We start from the raw sequence: 16,783 nt of genomic DNA on the forward strand, positions 1-16,783 counted from the left end.
TGGTTTTAGTATTAAATCAATCATTAAATTAGTATCTTAGTTTCACACACACACATAAATATTCCTACAAGAATGACCCTGGTCAAAATAAAACAATTACGTTTATCAATTTTAAATCTGAAAAGGCAAATTGTTTGTTGAATGTTATAAAATGGAATTGCTCAAACATTAATTATAAAAGTATTGAAAATGTATAGAAGTTAATGTTGTATAAGCCTTGAAAGCAACATTTGATTTATTCTTTAAATGCATTCAAAAAAAGATTTTATTTAGAACTGAGGAGAATAAAAATGTTTTGTTGAAATAACAAGTCAGTGCTATGATACGTAATTACAAGTTGGTCGTACTGAATGTCCTTAATAAACCTCCTTTTATTTTTTTTATAAACGTCGTACACAGTCACAGAATGTTTCTCTGATCACATTGTTTGAAGACCTGATCAACCTTTGGGTGCAATTTGAAAGAATTCGCACACGCTTTTATTCAGTTACCTCATTAGATCTATAAATTAAATCATAATTTGATACACCTTTTGCTTCAATGTAAGTTAGACCTTACTTACATGTACATTACATTTAAAAATGTAATATATTAAGTATCTGAATATATAAATAATCGTTGATATGTTCCAGTTCGATGATATGTTTTAAAATTTGATAATCGTAGGGGAAATATGACACTGTGAATGTATTGAACAACTGATATACAACTGACATATATAGTTTGAAAAATAATAAATAATTACCTTAACTTTTATATTACTGTCATTTTTTTCGAAAGTATGGTCAATCCTCAGCTAAACCCTGCTGTTATTTCCTTTAACAATATAGCAGCAAATATCTACCATCGATCAATCCTAGCGTTTAAGAGCTGATTGGCCACATTCAAATGGAATTGATTATTGATATATGTACATAAACCTTTTATATGTAAACAGTAAATGAGGCTCACCAATGTTACCAAAATTCGTATATGGGTCATATCTTTTGAATAGAATATTTGAGCCCGAAGTAAAATCTTACACGTGAAAGAGCAACAAATCATTCAGTCCGTTATTAAACCAGCCATTAAATCAATCAATCAAGCAGGCAAGCAATCATGTTTTTGGTTGTTTGTTTGTTTTTTAAATAAGTCTGACGGCTTGTTTTCGACGAAACATGTTTCGACAAAACACATGCCATTCGGTATAGGTCAGTATTTTTGAAACCAAATGTCTCCGGTGTATCTCAGCCGAGCGACAAATTTAAAGGAATTATCGCTGATTCATTGAACACTTACATTATTAATGGCTGAATTATTATTTGTTTTGAATTCCTACACATTACTCTGATAAGACGGGGTCGTATTTAATGACAGGCCGTTGACATTAGAATAGTTAATGTGACAAAGACTTTTACAATTGGACAAGGTATTATTTCAACCACAAAATTCTTTTAAAAAAGCTTAAGTCTCGTTTACATTTATATATAAATGTAATAATTTATAACATAAAAGGAAAGGGTTATAAGATTCTCATTTGGTATGCATTATCTATTATAGCGTATACAACTCTTATCTTATTTTCACGAAAATGTAAATCATAAATTACATATGATTTTACATTTAATTTAGTAAAATTAAAGCATTTAAACAATACATCAAAATATATTTTCAATTACAACGACATTTAAAACAAATTTGCAGGGTGAAAAGGATAAGTATCTAAAAGTCATTTAAAGGCTTGTTTGGGGTCCTCCTGGGATCCTTGCCATTGGCTCTTGTTGCTTCATCGTGTGGGGCTGCGTTCATTGAACGCCGCCTTTCCTTGTTGATCTTGTTTATCATATTTTAAAAACGTATCACTAAATGTTGTTTTTGTCCTGAAAAGATAGTATCTACTTGTGATTACAAACATGATTTAAGATTGGCAAACTATATGTTACAAGTTGCTACATTTAACGAGCATTTTTGTGTAGTCATTTTATCATTTCTGCCTTATATTCTATGCTCACATACTTTTACATAAATAATATTTATTTCAAACCTAGTAGAATATTACCAATGATGGTAGGTGATCTTGTATTAACAAGTTTTGGGTCCAATCTCATCAATTTGATCTTTTTGTTTATTTTGCTAGTCCAAATTCCATATCTCAACACTATAGTTGTACTTCATGTAGCCTCGTTCTTCATTTTACAGGTCTAAACAAAATTTCAGATCAAACAACTTTTGTTGTCCATTTAAATTAAAAGGGTCAATATGAAATCCTTATTTTGCTCGAAGTAACATAAAAAAAGCATAAAAAATAAAACAAAAAAACTTATCAAATTGGGTTTTGCCCAGACAGATGTAGTGATTTAAGTGTAAAGAATCGAGATGTCTTGGTGATTTTTATAAACATTGGCGTAATGTACATACATCGATAGAAATTTGACTATTAGATGTCAACCATATCTACAAGGTTGATTAATTATAACCATTTGTAATTCAGAAATCACCTTTTTTTCGAGAAAACGTCTACATTTTACATAGGATTTGTGTCTATATAATTCACCGTCACGGTAGTATGTTCCATTATAAATATAATTCTTTTAAATGAGACACATGTCTTAGAAATGTCTATGGAAATTAAACTTTGATTTGGTAAATATGTTTATAACATCACAATTTTACATGCATCAAATTATTTGCTTGACATTGTTACGAAGATGCTGTGATACTGTTTTAAGTGTTGAGCATATCCAACAAATAGCGAGTGTATTCTGAGTAACTTTTAATAAAAAATGATGTTTGATCATTAACAAATTACAAATAAAGAAAACAAAATGGTAAAGAAATAGATAAAAACATAATTCATAAAGAAAGCAAAACACAGAAAATTGAAAATGTTGCAGCTCGTACATGTAGTACATTGACGGTAGTGGTAATTACAAAACTATCGTCTACGCCTCCTAGCCTGGGCATAAGCAGAATTCAACATTTAAATTGAATAGGTAAAATTTTTGATTTTGAAACATACGCAGATGTGTCCATATGGCAGTTATCACGGAACTTTCAATGTGTCATGTTAGAACCATTCCATGAAGAGCGGCATATGCTACACGACACATTAGTGCGTGTGCCCTGAACGAGAAAACGATTAGAGAAACTAATTGAAATAAAATTTTGAAAGAGGATTAACTAGATATCACACATATGAGCCGCGTCATGACAAAACCAACATAGTGCGTTTTTGATCAGCATGGATCCAGACCAGCCTGCGCATCCGTGCAGTCTGATCAGGATCCATGCTGTTCGCTATCAGTTTCTTTACTTTTAATAGAGTTAGTAAGTGAACAGCATGGATCCTGATCGCGGATGCGCAGGCTGGTCTGGATCCATGCTGGTAGCAAACGCAGTGTCGCACTATGTTGGTTTTGTCGTGACGTGGCTCATATAATGTCAAAAAAAAAAAATATATATAAAATTTAAAACAGTAATGTCCAGTATATAACAAATTGTATACTTTCTTTTTGTTTGTCTTTATTATTGTTTGTTGTTTGATTAATTTTTGTTTTTAGCTTGTTTTTTTATTTTTGTTTTTTGTTTTTGTTTTGTTTTTGTCTCTTTTTTTTGGTCTTACAGAATGGTATGAATGCTTAGATAATTATAACTGTGACCACTGACAAGATTATATGGATGTGATGTGGCCAAGTATACTCTGTCCTGCTCATTTAAGTAAAAAGGTGCTCCTATATTACTTGACCATTCTGCATGACCGAAAGATAATTCACACATGAATTTGACGTGTTCAAGAAGAACTTGTTCAGCCCCATCCTTGTGGTGTATTACGTTAACAACGTGACGGATTGCATCCTCGGAGTTATTGACTGTATCAGTCGTGGTCATGTTGTTAGCTCTTACTGTAAGCAAAGACGACACAAAGTAATAGCCAGATTGTTTGATATAGATAACTCCTTCCTCCTGGATGAATTCCATATGATGTGTAATCATATCTGTAAAAGAGCTCCAGTATACTTTTGTATTTTTCCCAGGAACTGAAAAAATATATTTCATGAGTAACAATTGTGATACAAACATGTACGTGTATGTTCCAGGTATTGGTATTAAGACAAGCATAGATGTTATTTTTTAGAAAAGTGATGAAATTATTATTTTTCATTTGTGGCTTGCTTTGGAATTGTTTCCGTCGAAATAATTCAAGCATTTCAGCACTTTCAAGTGTTGAACGCTGAGTAGCGACCAAGCCCGTGCTAGGGCGCATGTTGCACACTTTCATGATCCCTCATGCACATATTCAATCGAAGCGAGTCTGGAATTTTCATGTAATTTTGTTGCGATAAATGCCTCCGAGCTATCACCGTTCTTCCAGATTTTTTTATCAATGCAAAGATATTGGTAATACTTATAATAATATTTAGATGTATAATGATTATTGATGTCAGTTGCCTAAACATTCGGTTATTGATGTATGGTATCAGGCCTAAAAATTCTATTTAATGTTGGTTAAAACATTTAACATTTGCTATTTTAAGCGATTATATTTGTAAAAAATCCTGAAACTGCCGACTATTCCTGTTTTGTATCAGAATATTCCATTTGAATGTAACATAAGGTACAGACAAAATACCTTACCATTGAATGCTGTGTAAAACTGTTTTACCGTTTGCAAACTTGTTGGAAAAAACAACAGGATAATGTGTATTTAGTAAATGCACGTGCATGTATGTGATGATAGTACTGTAATAACATACCTGGTTTAGCATGTGAGGATACGTCATCAAGATGTAAGGTAGATTCAACTTTCTTTGAAGTTGTACAGTTGAATGCTTTGATACATAAACCAAGCATCTCCGGCTCTGTAATTTAAATGTTTCCCTGATTGACATACATTATTCCTGATTGACATACATTATTGTACCTCCAAATTTATTGATTAACAAAACAGAGAACAACGTAATCGCTAAAAAACGCCAAAATCGACAAACATTGTAAATGTTCCAGGCTGTTCATGGAGGGAAAGTTACCATCGGAATTGAACAATTCAACCTTTAGGAAACGAAAATAATGACGTTTATTATTTTGAAACAACCGCGAATGTATTTATACGGTGGTCATGTTTTAGACATTTAGTGTGACACTTTCGTACCATTCTCTGAAAATTGGCGTATGGTCCCCAGGTAAAAGAAAGTGTGTGCCAATAACGAGAAAACAATGGGCGGGACTAAACAAAATTAAATTTTGAAAATGGGTCTGATGTAATGAAACCTGCATTTCAAAGTCAAGACGTCAAAAGCAGCATGTTCCATATTCTTAGGATGATTATACTATACTGTTACCATATCAAATTGAAATTGAAGAAACTAGAAAATACCACAAACATGTACACAATCATGTATTTTCTTTTTCAGTCAAAAGTGTTACACATGACATATACTAAGGAGCAAGTTATATGTCTTTGTTGAATGTATTATATATCATTTATCATGATTTTGCAATGAAACTAAACATGCAAACACATATTAATTTAATGCTAGAAGTTGAAGACTAAATTTATACCAATATATCGAGTAAAAGTCCATCTAAATGAAGTTAACTCACATATATAACAGTAAACAGTACATTATTTATATACTTATTATTGAGGTTGTAGAAAACGAAAGTACAAAATATCTACCTGTTTACATTTATTCTGATTTTGTTATAAGTGTACGTCAGTGAGCATAAATTGATTATGATTGTGAGACATATGTTCAATCTTAAGTTCACCAAAATACACTATATTTTCCTTAAGATGTCAAATATATACAATTCTTTACACCCTGAGCTCTATTTTTGTTTACATTTAAAACTACTTTCAATCCGTATTAAGACCGAGGTTATTATGTATAATAACCGAAGATGTTCCGATGGCGGCGAGTGACGTTACTAACTCTGGTTCATATTTTTCACTTAAGGTAAACCATGGGTATTGGGCACTATAAGGCACTGTAAAATTGACAACATAGGACAGTTATATACCTTAAATGTCACCTGTATGCACAATTTGAAGGAAATTTACCGTGTGGTTTATGAGTTCTGGATATATTTCTGACCTAAAACTTTGCTATTAGAAGTTTTTTTTCAGAAATGAGGACTCTTTAAAATCTACAATATCATCATTATGGAAAATGTTTTCCTATTGCTCTTTGTTAAGAAACAAACAATAACATTCAGGTAACAAATTATACGAGCAAAATGATTGTTTCTAAACAAAATGTTCTTCATATGTATAAAAATGTTACCCTACCCCATCCACTATAAACACTTATTTGACCATTTCCCTATATAAAAGCCTTTTTCAAAATATCCCTAAAATTTACCACAATGAGGGACTGTTTTCAAAGTTTGCCTAAAATTTTTTTAAAGTATATTGGTTGATCATGCGAAATATAAAATACTTTTACGTGTGTAGTTTTAATTTTATTAAACTTTGAAAATATCTGGTATCATATTTGCTATTAAATTTGACATTATTTAGCAAATAAATACCTACAATAATTATATAATTTAAATCAAACACTTTTTTTCTTCCATAAGGGATCTGAGAGATACATAAATAATGTGAAAAAGAAAAAAAAGAAAGAAAAATAAGTTGCCCCTTCTGGGGCTTGAACCCACGCCCCTCAATTTCAATGTAGCTGACAAGTGATTTTAGCCTATTTGAATACTCTTCAAAGTGGAGGTAATGCATTACCCATGGTCTACCTTAAATATGATATTCGTTGAAGAAAGGAGAACACGCGACCTTTGGGGTGTTTTGTTGATTTTCATAGATGATATGTAAATTTCTAAGTTTGAATGCAATGAATTAGTAGAAAATTAATTTCCCTTTGTCCGATATATATCTCCGATAGGTGTCGCAAGTATTATGATGCACGAAGTTTACGTGCTTGAATAAGTAAGTGTATTTCGCTCATTCAGCTTTGGGCAGCCGGCTAAACTCAAACGTATTTCTTTAGGGTAATATGTTATTGTATTTCATAAGAGAATTCAGTGAATTTTCTTATAAGATATTGTCTCATAAACGGTATATTAATCTTATAGTCAAATATAATAATGTATTCATTGATTATGAATTACGTTAATTTGAATATATTGTACCGGTTCAGCCGGTTGTCCAGGTGCTACATACAAATTACAAGTTTAGTAAATTATTTTATTTGTTTGTCTTTATTTCGGAAATATGGTGGTTGAAGGGAAAAAACATACCTGGACAAGCGTCACTGTCGTAGCTGTCATGTATATTCTAAAATATTGAATGATAGTAAAACATAAAAAACAGTGTCAATTATATATTTATTACTATACATTTTACTTGAATGATCGTAACATAATTTAAATTTCTATTTACATCATTTATATAACACTTAACATGCAATTATTAAGTTTTATTATAGATAAAAATTATTTTTCCGACATGTCTTACAGTCACATCAAGGGCCAAAACAAAAATGCTGGTATTTGTTAAATTAAAAATTATGTGACGAGATAAAAAATTGAAAATCATTACCAGATCAACAACTGTCTTCAACATGGTACTCAGTTTGCCACATATTTTGTTGCGATCAGTATTTTTGTCAGTCTTTACTATTAGTTGGCCCAGAAGGTCTGGGTTGCCTTGACTTGTTATGTCTAAGGGAGAGCACCATTCTGATTCGACCGTGTGCTGTCTTAATAGGCGACAGTGAGCTACCAAAGGAATTAAGACACTCATGCTGACAACTGCTATGACAACCAATGTCGTTAGAGTACATTTTAATTTCTGTAAAAGTAAATGGTATTATTGAAATGCAAAGATTCTATTTTTTCTTCTACTACTTAAACTAGCATTGTTAAAAAAGATATTCACAATCTAAATTTAAAATTTATTCAAAATAGCTTGATAATAAAGACAAGCGACCTCAGATTCATGTCATTATGAACAGAATATATAAAATCAGAATCAGCAGAGTGTCATATAGGCGGAATCCTTGGGTCCTGAAGGTTTGTTCTTTGCGGTACTGCACTTGCTCGAACGGGCAAGGGAAGATAAACCAGACAACACATTTGACCTTAGGATTTAAAAATATGGTGGTCTGCGCATACGAGGAAGGGGAATAAATGTGACAAGACGCTTTTAAAGACAATGTGTATAATGTGCATACATTATGCAGATATTGTAACTACATGGAAAATAAAGGCGTTGTAATCTAGATCTTAAATGTTATAGGCAGGAATACTGATGTATTATTATTAATAATAAATAAAAGGAGTAAATATATTGTGCAAATTTTATCGTAATATGGTCTAACAACATTATTTGCATACTTGTTTATATAATGTGTAAATGTATTATCTTTTGTCCTGACTTTCTTTCCTTATTTCCAAACCTTTCTTGTTAATTCGGCTTAACTTATTATGAAGAAATGATTAATAAGGGCATACACCCCCCCCCCCCCCCCAATTACCGACAAAGTTATGAAGAAGATTGTCATTATTTAATTTGAAACATCTATTAATATGTAGTGAAACCAGGGTTACAATAATAGAATACCCGAAACAAAACAGTATGTACCATTCAAGATCATGTAACTCAAATTTGTATATGGTTTATTTCATAAATCTGATGCTCAAATGAAGATTTATCAATAGTGTGAGTTCAAAAACGCATTATTTGTAAAGATATTACCGCATTCACATTTCATGTAAATAAATGGAGGTATGCACACTTAAATGAGAGTGCACACAGGGTGCACTAATAAGATGAAGTATGTGCTTGGTATATAGAATAATGCGCCTAACATAACAGATAATGCACATACTTTCATAAAATATACATGACATAAAAAGGAATGCATAAACTTGATAAAGATTGCACATGATATAATAGTAAAAAGATTCAAATATTACGATAAATTATGCATACTAAAGGTATGTGTACAAAATTAAAACTGAACGTTACATAATGATCAATTACTAATGCACTTGATTGAAGAAAGACATGTTTAATGAAGCAGTCATACAATTTAATAGTCGTGAGTACTTGCAATAACGAATAACACCCAGTTTATCCTGCATGTAATGTTTTGATATTCCAATAGTGAATTTAAACGCTATTATCTTCCTTCCGTATTTCAACGTTTCTAGATAAACCCTTAAAATTTCTTTTAATGTCAATGTAAATATCTTTTAATCCGATAAAACTTATTTTTAGCTACATCGATTAAGTTTTTATTGCAACTTCATGTATGCTTGATAAGAGAACACCTGTATTAACCGTTTTGTTTTATTTTCATACATTATTTACTTCAAGAAACTCATTAAGGCAGTATACAAAAGGGCTTTGAAAAGGCGAACCATTCAACTATATTTAGATATAGCGGCATGGACGAGGATTGTTGACCGCTTCGATTCAAGCCGTAGTTTTTGGGAGCTAAAACCTTTACAGTCATTGCTTAGTACTGTTTGGTTCCAGGAACGGAACGATATGCTTATAGCTTACAAAACGTCGAATTAAAATAACTTTATATAAACTAACCTAACTATAACTATTTTCTTATTTTCTAGAATTGTGTAAGAAAATTCAAGTAAACAATAAATGGCTGCCGGTTTCTTTTTGCCAGGCAAAGTCAACCCGTATTTTTACGCCTTTTAAGAAATGAAAACTATTCCTAATTGCTATATTATTTAATTAGTTTAAAACTTAATGTGTTTCGTTTTTTATAACTTCACTAAAGGTTTGTAAATATGCATACAAAGTTCTTATTTGCCATGGCAGATTGTAGTATGCCGTGGATTATCGACGTTTTCCACAGAATAAAACAGATCACCATTGTATATAGTTTTAATCTAACAAGCGAATTAACAAGAAACAAAAACTTTTTTTCAACACAAATCGTTATTATTTTATTTCACGTAACCGTATTTAATTACAACTCTTTTATCTGCATATTAGTAACGACAAATCATGCGGTGTGTTTTGTTTATGGAAACAAATTTTAGCTACTTTCATATATGTAAAATATATAAACGAACATGCATCGGTTCACAAACAATTTCAAAATTATTATTATAATGATATTACCTTAGAGTTGCATGTATTTTCTTCCGTCTTTTCACTTATGTTCCTTTCCTCCATTCTTGATTGAGCTCACAAACTACAAAACATTTTAAAACACAATAGCGATTATCGTATTACATATGGTATGGTATACCTTGTCGATTATAGTCTTAATTACCTGTCACTGATTGTTAATAGGCTAATTAACCGGACAAAAATATATGACTAGCCTAGACATAATTGCAACAGAATTTATCTTGATGTTTTTGTACTGTAATATATGTACAATAATTAGCAAAATGTCCTCATTTGTTGCTCATGCCGTTTTTCAATAATGACCCTTCAAAATTATTACAGTATGTATTTTTGTTCTTTAAAATTATCTTCGATAATATGTCAATGACTTTGCTATTGAAAAATTATTTATTGCATGATATTTTAGTTTACAACTTTATTTATTCAATAAATTGTACATATATAACATTTACAAACATTGCACAACAATGTAATTCAGACTGGTAAAACAATACTTATATCAATTCCTCTCCAGTAAAAGTAATTTTCAAGATAAAGATTCAAATGTTGCAGTTAGATGTAAGCTCTTTGATGTACAACAAAGAATAAGAGAATAATTGATTGTTGAATTATCACTATAGAGAACCTAAGGTAAATTATGGTGAAATGCTAAAAGAAAGGAAGAATGTAAGGAAAGGTATGATTGAATATATCGGAGTTTAATAATTAAGATTAACATGTTAGGAAATATGAGCGTACGGAAGGACCAAGTCTATTCACACTGATAGTAATTCTTACAAAAAGCGCTTCGATTGTGTAATGAATTTTTGGACATTCTGAAAGAGGGTTTTGTTTTCATCAGAAGAGAGATGTTCGTTGCCGTAAAGAAGATTATTTAATGTAGACGGACAATTTAAATTAGTGAGAAATTTTTCGCGTATATTTCTGTATTTGGTACATTGCAATAAGAAATGAGATACAGTTTCTCTCATTCCGCATGTGCATGTTGGACTTTCCACAGAAGACCTTCTGAACAGATCCTCATTCAATGAACTACATCCTAATCTTAATCTTGTGTGAAGGATTTGATCTTTACGTGTGCCTGTATCATAGTAAGACGGTGGTCTTTTGATATTCGGGGTTATGTTGGACTTGAATGAGTTTAAAGTTTGACTAGATTGAAGAGTTTCAGGAAGAGAATTCCAGGTGCGAATAGTAGAAGGTAGAAATATATTTGAGTATAAATGTGTTCTGGTTGGAACTGGAGTTAAATAGTCAATATGTCTAAGGTTATATGTTCTTTGTTGGGTGGGGGTTAGAAGATTTGAAAGATAAGGTGATATATGGTTTTTCATTTTATACAATACGATTAATTTGTGTTTATTTCTTCTATTTTCTAACGATTCCCACCCAAGTTCACTGATGAGTTTGTTAATATTACACAGTTTGGTAGCACCTGCGACTATTCTAGCTGCTTCATTTAGAACGGGTTCTATTTCCTTATTTAGTTCGTCAGTTAAGTTATCCCAGACTACATCAGCATATTCAAAAAGTGGGCGGACGGATGAATAATGCATGCGTTCTTAACTTATTCGTGATAAAAGAAATTTAAAACTTCTGAGAAGTCCGATTCTTTTTCCAGGCCTTATAAAGTAATAGATGAATATGGGTTTTCCATCGTGCATAATGAGATAAAGTAACACCAAGATGTTTATTTGATGTGACCTGGGATATTGAATAGAGTTATAACTAAGTGTAGGATGAGACGGTTTAGATAATTTCCTTGAAAAAGTAATTGTTTTTGTTTTTTTCTGGAATAAAAGAAACAAGTCAAGTATAAGCCCAAAAGTGTATCCGATCTAAGTCTTAGTTAAGACCGGTTGCTGCTGTAAGTGGGTTATCTACGATTATATACAAACTCGTGTCATCCGCAAAATGTTTTATGTTAGAAGATATGTCATATACAATGTCGTTGATGTAGACAAGAAACAAAAGGGGAACAAAAATTGAACCTTGAGGTACACAAGCGGAAATAGAAACCCATGCTTAGGATACATTTCTGTACTGGACTCTTTGTCGCCAGGAAGACATATAGGAGGAAACCAATTGAATAAGCGGTCCATTTACATCCAATGAAGATAGCATGTAGAGAGGACCTTGATGCCATACTCGATCAAAGGCCTTGGAGATGTCACAACATCAACTCTTTACCCTGATGGAGAGCTTGACAAATATCATTGTATAGGTAAACTAATTGATTTACTTTTGAGTCACCTCTTATAAAACCTGATTGGTGAGGAGTTAGCAAATTATAAGTGACTAGATGATTATACAGATACTTAAGAACACATCTTTCCATCAATTTTCCGATGATATTTTATATAAATAGAGTCTTATGTAATATATTTCCAACAGTACAAGTTCACATTTTTCCGATAGGCTAACGTACATACTGTTGTTTCATGTTATAAACGCAATGTTTATTAAATGACTGCTACTCAATTTATCAATAATTGCAAAAGACATAATACAAAGAAGTAACATTTAGTATATACAAGCAAATTTTCACTTTGTTTTTCATACGTGTCAGTTTTTGTTTAATAAATTATTTTTCATTATATGTGTACATCCGTTTATATGTTCTCTGTTATTACAGCAGATGTTTTACATAAAAATAAGGTGAACAGGGCCCGAATTTTAAATTAACCTATAGAAATAGCATTATAACAGAAAAGATCCGATACGCGCTAAATGATTCATTCAATTTTGCTTTACTTGCTTGCATTAGCACTGTAGTGAAAATAACTGTTAAAGCTTGATAACAATCATAGAGGAGAACAAATCAATTTTGTATTTTTTTGGATATGGTTTATGGATGACTATGGGTGCTCTTAATGGTTACGTTCGATATCACACCGATTATGACTGATACCTGATATCATATCCGAATTATCAATTTGTTAATATTTATGTTCATCTGATTAGTTTTCAATAATCATATCAATAAATTTATATTTACTACCTGAGCTAAGTAGGTCGGAGCATCGGATACGTCATCCCAATTTGTAAAATTGGTAAGGTGTATGGACCACCGATATTTGTCTTACACTGTGTTAAAATCGGATTATAGAAAATAAAAAAGATACATAAGATTACATAATTTTACTGAACCTTGTTCGTCTTGACATACAGTCATAGGCTGCTTTATCACGACCACTTTTATGCTTGTTTGAAATGGAAAAGTTGTACTTGTACACAGTGTTTATCTTAATGTAATGCCTTATATTAATCAATTTAAAATGTCTTTTGTCTATTTTGTTCATATGTTTTCTTATCGAATTCACTTAGAAAATTATAAAAAATATAAAACAAGATTACCTTTCGTATGACAAAATCACCAGGAGAATATCTGAATGTAAGCTACGTTTCTATTTAACCTGAGTAATAGGAAGTATAAAAAAGTTCGTGAGATAATATGATATATTTAGAATTAACTGAATATGTTGTGCAGTCCTTTTATAAGATTACAGATGATTTAAATGAACAATGAACAAGGAAGTAAATGCATTTGATTCACCACACTTTTACTAACTATATACTTATATTTTTGGACTTAATACACCCATTGACAGACGCTATATGAACTACGTAAACAACCGAGGTATATCGAGTGTTAAAATACGGGTTGTTTCCCTTATCGTCGTGTGTAATAGACATCTCTAATGCTAAAACAGTGCACGAGTTTAGGGCGATTTTATTTCCGATTTTAAAATTCATTACACCAATAAAAAGCTTATGATTTATTATATATGTTTCACCACATTGTTTGTTTGACACTAAAAAAATTTAGCATTACGTTTAAACCTACCACAAGTCAGACCATTTAACAGTGAGATACGCAACCGGTTATCTTTACTCGCAATTCTACTAATAAGAATAGCTTGTTGGAAACTATCAATAAGGATATGAAATAATGTAGTTTATCATTATAAGAAAAGAAGTATACACTTTAGTTGTAACCGATATTTCGATAAAGGTATGTAAAGACAAAAACAGGTTAACTAGGTAAATGATTCTTTTTTTATTTTTCGTCTCTGTCATTGTGTTTGAAATATGTCGTACAAAAAGAACAAAATGAAAAAAAACAAACATGCAAATTAGGTAAGCAACTCAGTTAAATTATCAAACGCTGCCAACGCTGTTAGGAGATAAAGCAAAGAGTATGTGTACACGACTTTCTACATTTTTTTCAAACTTGTGGTTGTTACTTATGAATTCAATGAACACTGCTCTTAGAGATTGTCATCTCTAAGAAAAGACATATTGCAAAAAAATTAGCAATTATATATACTAAAATGATTAAGTGTCAAGATAAGCGCCAAGAAAAAGTAAGACACTTATATTGACAACTACAACGACAATAAATGCTATGAGATTACATTACATTAATGAAAAAGTAAATAACATGATTAAAAATCACCTTATTAGATAGAATCTACTATGCATGAAAAAGAACTCACACCTTAACATATTTATCTTGTTCTAAAACATATACACATTTAAGAAATGCCACCTTAATTTGATGGAATACACAATGCCTAATAAAGGTTTGTACAGGTGTAAGTTATAAAAAAGATAAACCTAATATGACCTTACTGTTGGTTTTACAAAACTATTAAAGTTTAAAAAAAACAAAACGATATGAATAGAAACTTGTTATATATGCAAATATTGCTGCCATAATGCAAAACAATAATTCAAAATTAGAATTAATATACTCCCGGCAGTGGAAAGACACAAATCTCTTTGATATTGCTTCGTATTATTATGCATCTAAGAATATTACTATAATTAAAATAATACACACAGTTGTTCAAGGTCAAATAAAAACATGTTTAGGAGATATAACTAGTTGTGTCAGAGATTGAATGTCAGCTTTGTATTCAGAAAATACAAAAAGGGAAAATACATGTTGGATGTTCATCATTTCTCTATTTCAGTTCTCAGTTGCATTTGTTTCCAGGTTATTCGAATATATTCATATTACTTTCTATTTTTTCTTGAATTATGGGGGGGGGGGGGTATTCCTTGATTTGGTCAGAGAATCGCATTGTAACACCGCCAGCGATTGGCGGAAAAAAGTACAGGGACAACGTATAATTCAATTGGACATGAGGTGATTGGATAAAATATTTGGTATTTTTAGGCATAAAAACTAATTGAGAAAGGAACACTATATTGTTTTCTGAAGAAAATGAAATATTTCATGAGTCTCTATGATACTTTTTGACTTGAATATTTGCATTTATAAAATTGTATATCAGTCCTGTGATCAGCAGAAAGTTTCAATGAAATGGGGAGTAATCCTCTTTGAAGTAATTTTGCATAAAACAAAATGGGATTAGGGACCATTTCTTATAATGTAGGTCTATGAGAATATTAATGTGAGTGTCTGACCATTTATATGTAAAATAATGAATATAAACAGAGTTGTAGATAACAGTACTAAAACCGCTATGATAATGTGAGAGTGACGTTGCAATGTTTGTGTACACAAAATATTACAATCATTGTCGGAATAGTTAAAATAGTGTTTTTAAAAAAGAAAATATAATAAAAGATAAGAAGAACTGTTTGGAAGGTCTTCATGGCAAAGTTGGTAAAGTCGTTGGTATGCGTCTTACAATTTTATCACGTTTCAGATGTTTCTTTTTTTCTCTCCCTATTATTTTAAAAAAATTTAAAATAGATGCAAATTAATTGGAATATCAATGTAGTTTTGTTATAATATCTTTTGATTAATTTTGATATACCGGGCCTGTGTTTTGTGTAGTATGTAGTAATCATAGTACTCGTGTAGTGCACGAGTATTTCGTGCCAACTAAACTATAGTTGAAACAATTTGTGTACTTGTATGCAGTATAAGGTTTCACCAACTTGCTAGATATGCCTTCATTGAAAACAAAAGAAAAAAGTAAGTGAAATGAGAAGTAATTTAAAATAACACAACACAGTTAAAAAAAACATATTCTTCATACAGAAATATTTTTTTGCGAATCGAACCTGCCTTGCATTGATTTTCACAGTCTTACCAACTGCGTTACGTGGGCAGTTGATAATATTTTATATTGTAAAAAGATGTAAAATACAAAAATAATAACTGTTTTACACCTTGACCGCCGCGTCACTAAATAATTATCTTAAATGTACTAAACACTTTTACCTATGTCTCTGACACACAAACAAATTTTGTTGAAAATTTTGTAATATTAGCGGGAAATCACTGACTCGCGCATTGCGTAGCTCATCTACACAAACGCTTTCACTTATCTATTTGACTTTAATCTTTAAGCTTCAAACCTGTTTTAAACAACATTAGAACATAAAAGGACCTATATCAGAAATTATGAATTGGGGTTTAAAATTTATTATCTCTCATGAATAGACTCCAAAGAAAATAGAGACTGCAAGTGTCAACTATATATATTTGCTTTGTAATATTGCTCTTGGGGGATCTCCACTTTCACAGAATACAACAAATATTCAAACATTGAAGAATTTGTACAAAGAGAAAAAGGAATAGAAGTCAACACACAAAAAAAATAAACTTGTTACGAGCTCGAAGAGCATATACAAAGGGCCTGCTAAAAATTGAGCATTACTGTAAGTAAAAAAATATATGGTAATGTATATTTTTGAACTGAACTT

At 31.1% G+C, this 16,783-nt stretch overlaps 1 protein-coding gene across 1 annotated transcript; it reads right to left on the reverse strand.

Moving 5' to 3' along the window:
• Positions 1 to 2,978: 2,978 nt before the first annotated feature.
• Positions 2,979 to 13,522, reverse strand: LOC132754721 (uncharacterized). The gene is made up of 6 exons (XM_060745401.1): positions 13,454 to 13,522; positions 10,085 to 10,157; positions 7,532 to 7,783; positions 7,231 to 7,267; positions 4,734 to 4,838; positions 2,979 to 4,016 (listed from the first exon to the last, which is right to left on the reverse strand). The coding sequence occupies exons 2-6, from the start codon at positions 10,136 to 10,138 to the stop codon at positions 3,598 to 3,600; spliced, it is 867 nt and encodes a 288-aa protein (XP_060601384.1). The 5' UTR covers positions 10,139 to 10,157; positions 13,454 to 13,522; the 3' UTR covers positions 2,979 to 3,597.
• Between the last annotated feature and the right edge of the window lie 3,261 nt (positions 13,523 to 16,783).

Source organism: Ruditapes philippinarum, unplaced genomic scaffold, assembly GCF_026571515.1.
Source record: "Ruditapes philippinarum isolate M1 unplaced genomic scaffold, ASM2657151v2 ctg3956_1_1_1_1, whole genome shotgun sequence".
NCBI lineage: Eukaryota > Metazoa > Mollusca > Bivalvia > Venerida > Veneridae > Ruditapes > Ruditapes philippinarum.

Coding starts and splice junctions, on each gene's coding strand:
- LOC132754721 (XM_060745401.1), bottom strand. CDS start 10,138: ATGGAGGAAAGGAACATAAGTGAAAAGACGGAAGAAAATACATGCAAC. Junction 7,784..10,084: donor AAAATACATGCAACTCTAAG/GTAATATCATTA, acceptor TTACTTTTACAG/AAATTAAAATGTACTCTAAC. Junction 7,268..7,531: donor TGAAGACAGTTGTTGATCTG/GTAATGATTTTC, acceptor TCAATATTTTAG/AATATACATGACAGCTACGA.